Source organism: Salvia hispanica, chromosome 5, assembly GCF_029641045.1.
Source record: "Salvia hispanica isolate PSC_SH4W2 chromosome 5, Shi_PSC_v1, whole genome shotgun sequence".
Taxonomy (NCBI): domain Eukaryota; kingdom Viridiplantae; phylum Streptophyta; class Magnoliopsida; order Lamiales; family Lamiaceae; genus Salvia; species Salvia hispanica.
In genome coordinates, this window is record NC_142696.1 from 26,597,358 (window position 1) to 26,613,773 (window position 16,416).

A 16,416-nucleotide genomic window follows, 5' to 3' on the forward strand; every position below is an offset into this window, starting at 1 on the left:
CTAAATTTCATTGTGACAGAACTGACTTCCATATAAAATATATAGCCTTTGCTGAACAGAGAAACAAAAAAAGGCAATAGAAGACCATCTAGAAATCAGAATGAAAGATTCAAAATAGACCAACTGATAGTAGATTGTCCAAGAAAGAAGCTAGGAGCTGAACGCCTATTCAACACGAGAATTCAGTAGTATAGATAATAAAAATTACAAGAACATCCTGATATTTATCACCAACCACCACCATCTGAACTCTTCTTGGCATCTCCCCACCCTGAATTACCTGCATCCGCACCCGAACCACCAGCATCTCCTCCCCAGCTACCCCAACCAGTGCTGCTGCCCTCACCAGCATTACCACCACCACCGCCGCCTCCCCAACTACCACCGCCCGGTGAATCCTGGGCTTTTGATCCAGAGAAGCCACTCCCCCATCCACCACCACCATCGCCATCCTTGGAACCCCACCTTTGTGAACCACGGTCTTGGTCCTGCCTGTCACCCCTGCCATTACCATAAGAATCTGACCCACGGCCCCGGCCACGTCCACGTCCTCGCCCACCATATGGTCTAGGTGCTCCACTGGGATGCCCATCACCATTTCTGTAATCACCCCTCCCTGCAAGGAAAAGCAAATTGATGCACATTTATTATTCACAAAATTTATTTATGAAATGCACAAGTGAATTAAATAATTTCAAATCTTACCACTTCTAGGACCAGAATTCCTGTCTCTGTCTGAAGACTGGCCTCCTCTCCAGCCTCCATCATTGGATGAATTGCCCCACCCACCACCAGACCCAGATGAGCCCCCAGTTGCAGGACTCCTCATTGGCACCATAGCAGCAACTGATCGTAGCGATGGAGTAGAGTCAGATGAGTCATCAATATGTTTCTGAAAATAAGCCACAAGACGGTCTATATCCTCAAACATTCGTTTCCGGAACTTAAATCCCTTTGGATAGAGACCTATGTACTCGTGATGAGGATTAGAACTCCGTATATACGTCAAGATGAATGTGCCAGGATGCTCGTGAGATATTCCAAAGCAATATACAATTCTCATAGGATTCTCGGCCTTTTCAATTCTGAGGAGCTCATCAACTTCAGTTTTAGTACCCCTCCTGAACTTTCGGTAATTCAGCATTGACTTCAAATGAGCTACCAGTGGATCTACATAACGATCCATTACCTGCATGAGGGTTAATCAAACTCGCATGCTTTCAGGGAAATAAAATATCTAATCTGGAAAGGGCATAAGATATTTTATTCAGATAATACAATTCCATAGCCTATGATCAGTAACTCTCCAAAATAACAGCTCCATAAATTACCTCATCAAGATCTTCAAATGTATCCTCTCCGATTTTCAGTGTTTTCCCGATCCGAAGCAAGCTGGTTATATCCTTGTGCTCTTTTCCACCTTCTACAATGTCCTTGTTCGCATATACCCCATCATAAACTTTCAGAGTCAATGTCAAAAATGATGGCCCACGAGAACTAGGGCGTATGACACTTTCACCGGGATCCTTGTCAGACAAAAACTGTTGACAGGAATCAAAGGGTATAAGAACTCAAAGACATGAAAGCATTTCGAAACAGGAAGAGTAAGTAGCAGCAGTAAGCTATTAAAAAATCATGTAAATGCACTTTTTGGAATGATATCACAATCTGGACTCAATAAAACGAATCTTCACCAGCATAAATTACGCTTCGCATGTGAATGAACCTTAGATTAAAAGGTAATCAAACCATATCAAGTCCAAGAAAAAAAAAATCAATAATCCCAAATACCAAATAAATACGCAAGTGCCAAGCAGGCCCACAAATGAATTGTGAAAGACTACAATAGAAGATCACAACAAACCTCTATCGCAGCATCAGACGTTATATTTTGGAAGCGTGGGTGAACGATCATTCTCGGCTTGAAATGCTTCTTTGCAAGTTCCTTCTCCTTGCGAGCTTTTTCCTGAACAGTTTGCAGAGTACCGCGTTCTTCATGATAGTAAGGATCTGTCATTCTGTGACTCTTGTAACGGTTACTCCTCATTTCACTTTCTCTACAAGTTAAAAACACCTGATAGCGATTTTTCTGAATTGATTTAATTCTGCAAGTCAAAATATCACCCTCACTCAGCTTCTCATTTAACTCATTGATATCCCTCCAATCATCCATGTAATCCTCCTTACTGAGAATGCCAGCTAATCCAGATTCAAGGACGCAAATTGCTCTCTGACCCTGAACCTTTCGAACTGTGGCCTGCACAATTCTTCCTTCAGAGAGTTCCTCTTCAGTCTCTCCAGTGATCATGCCAAACTCTTCATCCTGACTTGGTTCTACAAAGGGTCTGCGACGATCCTGAAAACCTTCCATCAATTCCAATCTAATATCATTGAGGGTTTCTTTCTTGTTCAGATGATTTTTCTGCTCAGCATATTCATGAACATCTACAGCTCTCAGTAAATGTGGCTTCTCCCTGACATGCTCGATCGCCATTTCCAGGACATCGTCGTCGTCATTGGCATCATCATTCCCATCCTCCCGATAAATATCCTTGGCCAGATCTTGTGCGAGAATATATGATTCTGGATGAATTCTGGTGTCATCTAACAGATCAATAAATTGACTACTACTGGAAGTCAATCCGCTACGTCGCACTCGTAGGAACCCAACAGCATTGATAAAAACCTTTTTGCCAAGCCCATGAGATTGCAGCAGGTCTTTCCTTGTGAAGATGGCACCTGCTCTTACTAGGGACCTCTGGAGAGAAGCTGCTTTTCTGGGTCCTAGACCAGAAATAAATTGTAGAGGAGCAAATAACCATTCATGACTGGCAGCCAAATTAATATCAAGGCCCACCTGGTTTGTTACATCTACCATCACTTGTTCAACCATTCCATACTTCTCATCAGGAGTAAGAAAGTTCTCCAAAGGGTTAAGCTTCCAAGATAATATCTCTTTACCCGGCCCACATAATGTGGCAGCCATTGCCAATGGATTCTGAAGATGACGTCCAAGACCCACAGCACGTCTAATGATACCTGGAAGGGGGGGGGGGGATGTATAAGTAAGCTGGAAAAAATAATGCATACAACTGGCATAGTACTATGGTGGCAGCAACATCCACATAAAGAATAAGTAAAGGGAAGTGATCATGTAAAAAAAAATCAAGGTTACCTTCTTGTGAAGGAAGCTGATCAACTGAGATACGAGAATTTTCATACAGATGCGGTAAAGATTCATCGCCAAAGACAATATTCAGATTATCCATCTCGTGACCAACATCACGAGGATTATCTTCCACCATCTTGAATATTATCTGATAACAGAATGGGCAATAAAATAAAGCGTTACCTCATAAATATTTTCTAGAGTTAATGAAAAAGAAATTCCAAAATAAAGGATAGAGATTGCAATGTATGACATACAAAGAAGTTACAGTAAAGAAACAAAAATAGTGCAACTATTTACCTCATAAATGTCCTCCTTCAACCGCGTACAAGACAAATTATTTGCTCCTAAAACTACAATATGTGGTTGATGGTCCATCATAAACTTTTGCACTCTCTGCTGATCATTTCTTTTACGTTGCTGTTCATTGACACTTTGACCACGAATGCTGAGGGAACCAGCATGCAACACATCCAAAACTTCTCCAGATGAATCCAACATCACAAAGGTAGTCGCTGGCTTCCCAGGGCCCCAACAGCAAGCCATAACCCTGGGTGCAGTTTCTTCATCAGAACTGACATCATTCTCTTTCCGTTGGTATGGTGCAACAGATACTTTATCCCACAATAGCCTCCCATAATCTGATAGTAGCCATGATTTCGCTCTACTTGTCAGCAGTGATCTAGCTTCTTTTTCCATTGAAGGAAGAAGAAAATTGTTAAATGCATCATTAAGAATCAGTTTCCTCTGCTCATTCCATAACTGAGCAGATTTACTTACACCATCACTCAAATAATAATCATTTGAGTCACTTATCAACTTATCAAGGACTACTTCAGGCAGCTTTATAGTAACTTGCAAGAGCTTCTCCTCTTCAGCTTTCTGAATCAAAAGCCATTGAGCATCCTCAAATCTATTAAGTGGTTTGTCCTTCAACCACTTTACTCCATAAAACTGGTGAAAAGAATCAATAGCTGTGTTTCCCTCAGGTGTAGGACTAGTTGACACTACAGCGTTGTCCATAAAAATACTGCGCACATGTCTCCTAACACATGGTTCACAGCTAATTTCAACCGCCGCCTGTTCATAATTTTATCATGAGAAGTTAGAGAAAATATTTTAAACCATATAAAAATCTACCCAGTATAACAAAATTATCGAATAAGGAAACTTCTACATACCATGTGCCTTGCACCTTTCAATACCGCTTGAGGTATCTCAAACATTGCACAGGTGAAATTAGAAGCCATTTCCTCTGGTGTTTCCTTAGCATCCTCCAATTCATCCATTCTCTGTAAAGAACAAAGCCCACTTGATCAATCAATAAAAGAAGGGCATTCAGAAATAAAATTCCTACCATTTTCTCCAGAGATATCTGCAAACCAAATTGCTCAGAGCTGTAACCAAATTTGCTTGCAACCTCCCACAGTCCAGCTTTACTACAAATGCTGTAATGTGACTTTCTCTTTGGTCTTTTAAACTGGCCTTCGTCTAGGACAACTTCGCCCGGAGGGAAATGCAAATTAAATTTTGAGTCTACATCATCCACTTCTCTTTCCGAATCAGCAGCTTCGAGTGACTTAGTGATTGACTGAAACAGCTGTTCATTTAATCTAAGGCGTGTCTCATCATACACTCTCCTTCTCTCTTCTTCAAATCGCTTAGTATAATATGACTGTAGAGCACTTTTTCTTTTCAAAAGAAGAAGCCATTTCTGATCCAAGTCCTGAATTGCCCAAAGCACCTGCAGCACACGAGTCCTTTAAGTATCTCCATAAACTCACAAGCTAGTCTTCCATCTATGAGGTATTGAAAGTCAAACGCACAAAATATACGATAAAAATTTTCTATTACGGAATTCTTTTAGCTACTTCATGGGTTCCATAAATAAAAAGCACATCAGTTAAAATCAAACATATCGGTGAAAGGGGACAAACACTTTCGACTTAAAACGGTTACCTACCGTTATACCACAGTTAAAAGGAGGAAGAGGAACCAGTCATAAGCAATTAATAAATGAGCACCTTGTGCCACTTCAGCGTGGGCTTTTGATTCATATCATTTTCAATGCCAGCTTCGCGTTCAGTTGGATCCTTTAGAAGGCTTAATATTTCCTCTTTCCTGTACATAGCAATGAACGGGACCTACAATATGGATAAACAGATCAGCGACTTACCCTTGCAACGAAAATCAGAAAATATGATACTCTTAAATAATTCCTAATAACAATTTTTACTAAAAACCATACGTCTAAATTCTGAACGTGAATCAACTCCAAGAATCTAGCTATATGCCGCTTCAGCTCATCATCTACTTCTTCATTTGTAGTACCACTCCTGTTGAACAAAGGTACCATACCACTGACAAGTTGATTGTATATCCACTCGGTCTCCATTTTGACACTGAACTCATCTGTTGGGGGGTGGCCTGTACTTTCCTCGGATATCTACAAAGAAAGGTAGGAGTTTACAGCCAAAGACTTAGCATCTATGATCACAAATATGCCACAAGATACTAAGTAAACCTGCATTCTTTCAGGAATATCGATTTCCCGTATTTGATCATCCTTTTCTGTCATGTACTTTTCAGAAAGCACACTTGGATCAAACTGATCTTCAAGACTCCTTTCACTAGTTTCACCAAACCTGTCTCGCACATCTATCTTGCGAAGCCTCAGGAGATCTTCAACATCACCAAAAATTTCATGTGCTTCCTGCAGTGCAGATGAGGAAATCCCCGGGCGCTGTCTGTTTTTCTTAGGTTTCTTTCTCCTGCGTGCAGATGAAAAACTGTTATATACAGAATATAGAGAACATTAGATCAAAAGCAACATTTACAAATATAAGGTCTGTTGAAAGACCTAACAGGGGTTCCATGCTCATCAACTTCTTCTTCATCAACAATGAAATCAGCCATCTCATCCTCCTCACCAATGTCTGCATCATCTTCTTCTTCAAGCTGTTCATCCTCCTCTGCAATATCCTCAAGAGGTTGCCCTGCAATAGGTGAGAAAACCCAAGATCACTATTCATCTATACATCTAAATGCTCAAGGTAAAAACATACTTGCAATGAGAAGTTTTACCATCATCATCACCAAACAAACTACGCTTGAGCTTCTCCTCTGCAGTACGCCCACCCTTCCCACTTCTATCAAATTCTTCTTCATCGGAAAACCCGGAAGGCTCTTCTTCTGCATCCCTCCTAGCCTTCTTCAGTCTCTTAAACTTCTTACTTTCCTATAATTAATAAAAACACAGAATAGCAAGGTAAACTAAAAAATTTCTGCAGTAAAAAATTAAAGGCATAAATGCGCCTAAAGACTCTGAAAAAGCCAAAAGAAGATGAACTCACGAGCTTTGAACGATTGACAGATATATTGCTTTCTTGGAGGAGTTCATAGTCATCCTCATCAAGCATGAATTGATCCCTATGTTGATCCATTTCATTATCATGAGATCAAAATAATCTTTTCTGTGTCTTCAATGGTCAAAAGTTTTATATCTACCAAATAAAAAGACCTCATAAGTGAGAATAAAAGTAACAACCTTTTCTTTCTTTTCTTTTTCTTCTGCTCCTCATCACTATCAACTCGATCTTCTTCCTCATCCTCTTCTTCATCGACATCGTTCACTATAAATCCATCATTTTCATATTCATCCTGTCCTTCCTCTATTCAAAATAGATGATTTCCATCAGACAGTCACCACCAACCCACCGTTAAATAGACCAGTACTCTTAATTATAAATAATTGAAGATGAAAATACATTAGGTGATTGTGCTGTACTAAACCTTTAGTCTGCTTAAGGTAATTACTCCATGGACAGATAAATGATTTTATCCAAAAAAAAAAAAACAGATAATAATTGTATCCCCTCCCAAAAATGAAGAAACAGAAAAAAGTGATGAGTGCTTTTTAATTGCATGCACTAGAACCCTCGTCGTGCTTCAACCAAACGATTTAAACTGGTTTAGTAGCGAAAAGAATTAGGTCTTCAACATAATTTTTCCAGAATGGAATAGAGAATCCACAACATAATTTCACAATATCAACATACCAAAAAGTTTAGCCAAAAAAAAAAAATTTGGAAATGCACTGGGCTTACCGTCGTCTTCTTCATCTTCATCGTCACCGCCAGGATCACCGCCGCGGTCTCCATAAGGCTCCTCGTCTCTTTCTTCTTCTTCGACTCCAATCTCATCTGCGAGAAAAGACCTAATCAGATCGACAAAACAAGCACACCGAAATTTCCGATAAATATCGGGAAAATTGTACCTTCATCGTCGGAGATGACATTTTTGCCGGTCATTGTGGTAAAATCGTTGAGGAATGAGGCGAAACCCTAGAAGCGGCGCAGTTACAAATTAAGAGCCACAAATTTTCCGTGAGGGCGGAAAAAATGTAAGTGTGGCAAACCCTAGCAAGCGGAAAGCCAGAAACCCTCTTTGATTTTCACTCCTCAATATTCAGACCGCAAAACCAATCACTCACACATCAAGTGTGTGTTTGCATACGAGACGAGAGTATATGCGTAATTAGGTATGCGTGTACCTTTTATTTCAGTAAAGGTAAGCTGCAACTATTTGTTAGCGAGTTAGCATAATGTCCCAATTCCAAAAATTAGATCATAATTAAATTAAAATTTGAAATTTGATTCGAGCCAGTGTTAACATCTGTGCTATGCATGGGTCAAACAATTTTTAAAAAATTATGTTGAATAATAAAGAATAAATAAATAAAGAGAATAACAATGGTGTTTATGATTAGAAAAATATTTTAACTATAATAAGTATAAATATTTAATAACATTATTAAGAATTAAAAGAAGGAAAACGTACTCCTTCGAACTCAATCTAAATAAAACATTTCACGCGATGCCTACAACTTTAATTTATGACCTAAAAAGAGTAAAATAAAATGAAATAAATCAATCATATATTAAATGAGGATGTAGTAAATGATCTTTTGCTTCAGCCAATAAATCTCTTACGCCCTAAAAGATCTTCACATGCTACTCATAAGCCATTCTACTATGCTTGTAGTAACATACACAAACAATATATACTACTGAAATACAAATAAATTAAAGTCCATAAAAAAAATACTAGTTCATACAATATGATTACCAATACTTATATTTTCATTTATGATTAGTAGACTAATACGATTTGCCCAACCGTTCTTAATACCAAAAAATGCTTCATAAGTTGAACACGAATAACAAGCATCACTAATAAGTAATATCATAATAATATGCAAAACAAATAATAATAATTCAACATGCAATATAAATAAAATGAAGATTTTAATATTTTTGATAAATAAGTTTAAATCAACTAAATTTAAAAGAAGTTTTTAAATTTATATCTATAATGTAAACCTAATTGACATAATTTGAAAAAAATATAAATTTGCTGATTAAATTTTAATAAACATGATACACTTAACATTAAAAATATAATTTAATAAAATTTATATAAATACAACATATATTTTCGCTATAATAAAAATTAACACAAAAATAAAATAAAATTAACCGTACGTAGAACAACGTGTAAAACAATACATTCATCTTGTTTCAAATTCGCCGAATTCAAATTATTTTCACTCAATCCAATCAAACCTTGATCAGCAGTAACAATACACTTATAATTATAGGATTACTGAACTGATGCTCCACATCAACTACTGTTTAACATAATTAAACATAACAATTTTTTAAAACAATAAAATATTTAAAATTTTCCCAATTTAGGAAAAAATTTAAATTTTTTTTTTTTTTAAGAAAAGCCCACAAGAAAAATGAGAAGCCCAATATTTCTATTTATCTGGAACCAACCCAAAACATAAAAAGATTTCTCTAAACAGCCCAATTCGAAAAATATGAAGGACCCATTATATATTCCATAACAGAAGCCCAAAACAAAAAATAAAGCAGCCCAATATATATTCCATAAACTTATTAGTAAACATTGTAATTTAATACTCCCTCCGTCCACAGAAAATAGATCACTTTTGTTATTTTGGGACGTACACAAAAAATAGATCACTTTCTTAAAATGGAAAATTTATCTCTCATACTTTTCCCACTTTTTCTTCCCTCTCTCGTACTTTACTCATTTTTTTTCCCTACCTCTCTTACTTTACCTACTTTTTCTCCTTCTCTCTCTTACTTTACCAATTCTACATTAAAACTCGTGCCGAACAACAATAGATCTATTGTTTGTGGACGGAGAGAGTAACGTACTATTATTATCAAAAATAGAAATGTAACACTCCATTTTCAGCGCCGACATTTGAAACCCTAGCTTTCCTTGCACCTCACCGACTTTGCAGCCAATCACGACAAATGTCACCGGCGACGGCAACAATGACTACAAACACCGCAAAATCGGAAGCTTCTACATCTTCTCACAGATTGTTCGAAACAAAAACCATCCAAAATTCCGTAAACACCACAAAATAGAAAAAACCATAAATCGCTCTCCAACTTTTATGCCATTCTCCAACACAATCGAAGAAATCGATGTCGTGCCCTAGATCTGTGTTCTCCGGTGTTGTCAATTCACCGTCTCAAACACCAATTCTCCGACGAAACCTTAAATCTTTCAGATCCTGCCATTACTCCGACAAAATTGGAGAAATCGAAGTCGTATGCGAATTACTTTTCTCTCCTGCTCTCATTTGACGGCCTCGAACACAGATGCCGCAACAGAGACGAAATCCTCACCATCACCAGATTAGGTAAAAATTTATTCCTTAATGTTCAAAATCCTTTTTCAGTGCGTCAATCCATTTTCGGCTAATTAGGTAGAAAATATCCGTTTGCTAAGAAACGAACCTGGACACTTTACATAATTTGGGAGTGAAAAAGTAGAGCACGATCTATTCACAACTAAAACACTAACAAACTCTTGTTGCATAGGAAAAAAATAGCAGAAAGATTGAACAAATGGTACTCCTCTGCCCTAAATTTAGATATGGCATGAAAACAAAGGGAAGAAACTTTTACAAAAGGAGTTAAAGCTAAGTAATCTACCTATTATGATAAATGGTGTGACTATCAGGTGTTTCTGAATTTTTAAAATTTCTACAAAACAAAACAGATATTAAGTAAAGCTCGGCCTCCAGAATTGGCCCACAGGTAAGTCGGATATCCCTTAACGAAGCCGCTCTGGTATAATTCTCTGAACCATGAAAACTTTTAACAACTCATTAGAAATGCAAATGGTTTATAGTTGATGGTAGTATCTGCTGGTCGGGGCATTAAGGTTTTATCGCTTTTCCAAGTGTGTTAGCACAAATGAATGAGCTTGGGCTCGGTTAAGTATACTTACTATTGGGAGCATTACCTATCCACCAAGTGCCTTAACCACATTAACCACCTAGTGCTCGCAGGCATGTTCATTAAAACATCCCGATAAGTATACTCAGATTGAATATGCTTTTGTATAACAGTCTTTACGAGCATACCTCTAAGTATACTTCAAATTGAGATTTATATACTTGGAATCAGATATGCAATATCTATGCTTGAGTTAAAGTCAGTTTGTCAACCTCTTCCACCAAAACTGCTAATTACAGCTTTATAATTCCAGTCAATGAATGCAGCAACATATTTTGCAAGAATTATCTTTAAAAATTTCAAGAAGAATGGAATCCAAAGAACACATATTGCATGCTAAATTGAAATAAGAGGTCGGTATATACATTCTACATAAACTCAAATGCAGGGAATATAGAAAAAACTAATAATCTCCTTCTAAATTTTAAATGCAGGGATAAAAAGGAAAAAACAACTCAAATGTAGAAGCAGTGCAAGGTCTCAAGAATAACAAAATGGAAGGAATGCCAGATTCAACGTAAGAATACTAAATTAACCGGCACAGTGTTAAACGCGGAAACAAAATGAAAAAGCTGAAACAAAATAAATAAGTAAAGAGTGTGAACATACATAATATAATATATAAAGAAGAAATAGGAAGATAAAGATGATGGAGAATATGAATTACGGAAGAAGAACTAAACTGAAATATTTTTTTATAGATTTTGCTTTCTGATTTCGACTGTGAGAGAGGAAGTAACTTGTTATGGGAGTGATAGGAGAGGGTTATTTATAGGGCTCCCTTCTTCGGCAGGCTGATAACAAACAATGCAGGTTCCCCATAAAAACATCATCATAAATGATCTTTCATATAATAATCCGAAATAAATAATAGAAAAGAAAATCAAATAATTAAAAAACACCGAAAAATCTAATGCAATTAGTCAGTTATTAATCTAGATATTTACAAACTAATATGAAAACTAATAGAATAAAAATGTCTAAATTATACACTGTATATGTACAAATATATAAGTTAATTACTTTTAACTGAAATGATATAATCCTTAAAATAGCATGTCATAAACTAGGCCCATTAAATATTACTCCCTCCGTCGCGCTTTAGGAGTCCCGGTTGAGTCGGGCACATGTTTTAAGAAAAAAGTGTTTGAGTGTGTAATAAATAAATATTGTAGTGGATGTTGGGATCCACTTTTAATTGAGTGTCCAATAAATAAATGTTATAGTGGATGTTGTGACCCACTTTTAACACTTTTTTATTAGTTGTAGTGGATGTTGGGATCCACTTTTAACACTTTGTATGCATTTTTTATTAATTTATCTCAACCGGGACTCCTAAAGCGGGACGGAGGGAGTATAAGTTTGCATTAATATAACCTAAATTAAGCCTTAATATATTAATGCATTTATTAACCTATTCTTCTTTTATTTATATATGACTTAATATGTCCTATATCAAATCTAAACCTTAACTAATAACAGCCGCCTTTGTCACTCTTCATTCTACAGAAAAGGGGAGAGAAGAAGAAGATAAACAGGCGCCTTTCACTCCTCACGGTGCAATCATCATCGAAGAAGCACCAATGTCGTAGCAGGCGTGGCCTCCCTACAACCTACTCTACTACATCAGCAACAAAACAACATAGCTATATGAATAAATATATCAAGGTACGAAATAAACTATTTGTGGTAAATGGATGCAGATTACATACTAAGATTTCTATCATCTATGTCTCATAGTTCGCAAAAACATTTTCAAATAGTTAGAATTTGAAATTTTTACAAATTAATTCATATACCTGATATATCATTGCTCTAAATATTAACTAATGTAAATCCAAAACAATAAAAATTGCTCTAAAAATGTTAATTAGTGCCCTGATTGTCCATTTTCTTTAGAGAAATGAAATTTAGGGATCAATATATTGCGTAATGTGTACAAATTTATGCATCTGAATTTAGGATTGACAAATCTTGACACTATCTGATTTTTTTTTTGAATTTTAGGGATAAATATATTCCTTACTGTCTGCAGATTTATGTATCTGAATTTAGGGTTGACACGTCTTGACACCATATAGAATATTTTTCAGGGACAAATTGCAATATGACTAACAATATTACTCCATTTCATAACTACATTAAGGTAATTAATACTTTTACAATTTCTGATTTTTACTTTAAAAAATGAATTTTAGACATATTTTTTGGATTCATAAAAATGAAAGGTTTTGAATATGCATTTAACGTGTTAAATTTTTCTTTTTCACAGACAAAAATCATTGGAAACCGGCGAGTGAAACAGTGTTAGCTTTGGAAGAATGGAAAAAACAGATATATTGTAATAGTAGAATAGTGGTATTTTATATCAAGCCTATAAAAGGCCAACAGAAAAAGGCTGCAAATCCACTGAAGGTCCATACAAAACTAATCACGCATGAGATACACATTAATCACACATGAGATACACATTAAAAAACTGACTTTATAAGATAATAAAAAATAAAGTAAGATGCTGGCAATATTTCATGACGTTTCACGCCCAAATGTGAGCCCAGTGGCACTTGTGTAAATTTTCTAAACAAGTCTCCCTTTATAAGAGTATATATACATATATATAGATATAGATTTCAATTTCAAAAATTTTAGATGTTTGGATTGGAGTAGATGTTTTAAAATCTAAATGATCCAAAATCTGAAATTAATGTCTTACTTTATCACTTCTGATTTTAATAAATTGTAATCTGATTTTAATTAATTGTTCGATTTTAATAAATTGAAATTAATTGTTCAATTTTAAACTTACCTTTTTTTTTTTGTATTTTTAAAATTTTTTCTTGTTCTTTTTACCTTCTTACTTTGACTCTCTTAGTGCGTATTGGGTTTTTAAAAATTATTTAATTTTATAAGAGAAAGTGGTAGAGAAAGTTAGTGAGATGTGAGCCTTATTTTTATATATTATTTTTATAATAAAATGCGAATAGAGTGAGTTAGTGGAATGTATGTTACATTGCCAAACATAGAAAAAATAAAATAAGACATTTATTGGTAGAGAGAGGAAATAGTATTCTAAAATATAAAATTGAAATTAATTAAACTTAATAATCATAAAATATCAATAATGGTAAATCGAATTGCTATTTCTGTCCGCCATTAAATGACACACTTTGACTCGGCATGAATTTTAAGAAATGTAATAAAAAGTGGGTTGAAAAAGGTAGTGAAATGTAAGTCCTACTTTTATATTCTCCCCTAGTTCCTTAAAGATACACCACATTTGTGGGATGTTCCCTAAAAGAGACCAATTCAGTTTAAGGAAATTTTATCTCTAATGAGTTGTGTCTCATTATCCACTAATAATACTTCAATCACCTTTTCTTTCTATTTTACTTTATCAATTTTGCATTAAAACTTGTCTCGTTTCAAATATTGTCTATTTTTTTAGGGCCAGAGAAAATATTATTTTTATAATAAAATGTGAGAGATAGTGTATTATGAAATGAGAGTCTATTACCAAAGTAGTAAAAAGTAAGTGTGACATGTATTGGTAGATGGATAAAAAAGAAAATTAGTGACAAGTAATGACTGGCAAAGGAGATGTATGATTGTGTTATTATTGATTATATTCATATAAATCTAATATTCTAAATAAATTAGTGATTATTGGATTAAATCCTATATTTGATTAGTACCAAAAATATCGTGAACTTTCAATATATTAATTAAAAGTTTTTTAAAAAAATTACTTCATATCATATCTATAATATAAAAGGAGCGTTGTCTTCAAGCTTAAGAAATGTTATTTTGGTGGGAAAGTTAGTTTATTGGTTGAGATTAATTAATTAACTAAAGTATAGAAATTTGTATTTATCCAATATAGGATTAGGATATACTCCCTCCGTCCGTGATTAGGAGTCTCGGTCACTTTTGTGCACCCGTTTATAAAAATAATAAAAAATAGTTAAAGTGGAGAAATGGTAAAGTAAGAGAGAAAATAATGTTGACAAGAGTCTTCTCAACATTATTCTCTCTTTCTTTACTATTTCTCCACTCTAACTATTTTTTTTTATCATTTTTATAAAATGAGTGCGCAAAAGTGACCGGGACTCCTAATCGCAAACGGAGGGAGTATAAGTTAAAATATACTCCTTCCGTTCCATAGCTGTAGCTTCTTTTAGGCACAAAAATTCAGGAAGAGATATTAAATATATTAAGTGAAGAGATAATAAAGTAGGAAAGATAGAAAAGTAGAGAAAATATAGTAAGTGAGGGAAAAAATAGTCAAAAAGACCAAATTTATAGTTCACTCTTATAATTATAAATCTAATAAATATAAAATCTTTTTGTTGCATAATTCAATTCGTATTTCCAATTATTTTTAGAAAAAATAAATTGAAAATAGCATGAAATCAACTCTTTATGAACTAGGCAGGAATCGAAATTAATTTCAGAAAACAAATTGACCCATCCTTATTTTAATTCTTAATTTTGATATTCCTTAAATTATACTCCTTCCGTCTGTCATTTTTTTCACTCATTTTAAAAATATTACTCCTTCCGTCCCCGATTAAGAGTCACACTTTGACCGGGTACGAGTTTTAAGAAATGTAAAGAAAAGTTGGTTGAAAAAATTAATGGAATGTGAGACCCATTTTTTTATATTAGTTTTATAATAAAATGTGAGTGAATTGAGTTAGTGGAATGTGAGACCTACTTACTATTTATGGTAAAAATAAAGTGTGACTCTTAATTGGGGACGGATCGAAATGGAAAAGTGTGACTCTTAATCGGGGACGGAGGGAGTATATGATAATAAATACTCCCTCCATCCCTCTACAAGCGATGAATTTATTTTGGACACGAAATTTAAGAAAATAGTGTATATTGAGTTAATGTAGCAATTTCTAAATTTCATTCACCTTGAATCTCGCAAAATTCAGGACAAAATTTCTTTTAAAAGGGATAAAATGTAATACTTTGTTCCTTAAATAACGTTAGACGCTTGCCAATATGTTCGTTTATCAAGTAAATGCTTACATTAATGTGAGTGGTACTTTAAACTACCATGTTTTGTTACTATAAATCATTTGGGGTTTTATTAACCAAGTATCAATATGAAAAAGTAATTATGCTCAATGGGTTTGTCGTGCAAGGAGATACAAGTTAGTGACTAATTGTTCGAGTACAATTATGGCTCAAATAGATAATAAATGTCCATTTCCAAAATTGAGCCATTTCTCTATAAGCATTTCTATATTATTACAAAGACGAGCTACACAAAGTTGGTGCTCTATTATTGGAAAAACTCCAATTCTCAGAGCATGTTCCTGCGAATGGAAAGACCCATCAGCATGTAGTAATTTATACACGGTAAAAAGGTACTGACATATAATGTCGTCAATAGTATGCATAGTGTCGTGAATAGTATGAATCGTATCAAATAGTGGCTGCATAGTTTTTTGATGCATATAAGAAACATGTTTTTAATCCTTCATGATGCATACCCTCATTTTCAAAGTTCACTGCAACACGACAATTAGATGTTTACAAAATCATCATAAGTTTTCCCAAATTTCATGAAAATGAGCACGTATGCTATAGTGGTAGTACTTACTTCCTTTTTGGAAAAGAAGTAGTATAAAGCGGAGATGGTTTCTCACCTCCACTCACCCCTCATACACTTATTTTCTTACCAAACTATTTTTATCCAAGTTTTAAGCACGAAGGAAGGAGACACCCGATAATTGAAGCCCTCGTTGCTTAGTCCAAAATCTTTTCTTTCTTCCTTGGGTAAGTCCTCTATTAGAATTTTATATTCTTTTAACATGTAGAAAAACCATATAGAACATAGATCAAAGTCAAGCATGCTCTCTTTATTATCAAATACACTATGTTTTTATT

General features: G+C 34.8%; 1 protein-coding gene and 1 long non-coding RNA gene across 4 annotated transcripts; one reads left to right on the plus strand and one right to left on the minus strand.

Annotated features, from left to right (window-relative positions):
• Nucleotides 1–89: 89 nt before the first annotated feature.
• On the minus strand, nucleotides 90–7,711 carry LOC125189598 (transcription elongation factor SPT6 homolog). Its single transcript, XM_089058244.1, has 17 exons — nucleotides 7,446–7,711; nucleotides 7,276–7,371; nucleotides 6,717–6,840; nucleotides 6,523–6,598; nucleotides 6,254–6,407; nucleotides 6,030–6,165; nucleotides 5,694–5,940; nucleotides 5,418–5,615; nucleotides 5,194–5,313; nucleotides 4,527–4,913; nucleotides 4,351–4,461; nucleotides 3,470–4,249; nucleotides 3,176–3,317; nucleotides 1,865–3,039; nucleotides 1,332–1,541; nucleotides 706–1,189; nucleotides 90–616 (listed from the first exon to the last, which is right to left on the minus strand). The coding sequence occupies exons 1-17, from the start codon at nucleotides 7,477–7,479 to the stop codon at nucleotides 228–230; spliced, it is 4,863 nt and encodes a 1,620-aa protein (XP_088914370.1). The 5' UTR covers nucleotides 7,480–7,711; the 3' UTR covers nucleotides 90–227.
• Nucleotides 7,712–9,465: 1,754 nt separating this feature from the next.
• On the plus strand, nucleotides 9,466–12,950 carry LOC125190875 (uncharacterized). Of its 3 annotated transcripts, XR_007170984.2 has the most exons (5): nucleotides 9,466–9,914; nucleotides 10,950–11,032; nucleotides 12,025–12,183; nucleotides 12,609–12,661; nucleotides 12,788–12,950. It is a non-coding gene; the product is annotated as an uncharacterized LOC125190875 (long non-coding RNA). The 3 variants fall into 3 exon arrangements; XR_016130139.1 differs by lacking the exon at nucleotides 10,950–11,032 and having other exon boundaries at nucleotides 12,788–12,948; XR_007170985.2 differs by lacking the exon at nucleotides 12,609–12,661 and having other exon boundaries at nucleotides 12,788–12,947.
• Nucleotides 12,951–16,416: the final 3,466 nt, after the last annotated feature.

Bases quoted from the DNA above. Each gene is read 5' to 3' on its own strand.
- LOC125189598 (XM_089058244.1), bottom strand. From the start codon at position 7,479: ATGACCGGCAAAAATGTCATCTCCGACGATGAAG. The intron at 3,318-3,469 runs GTAAATAGTTGC...TTCTGTTATCAG, and splicing joins TGAAGGAGGACATTTATGAG to ATAATATTCAAGATGGTGGA. The intron at 1,190-1,331 runs GTAATTTATGGA...ACCCTCATGCAG, and splicing joins CATTTGAAGATCTTGATGAG to GTAATGGATCGTTATGTAGA.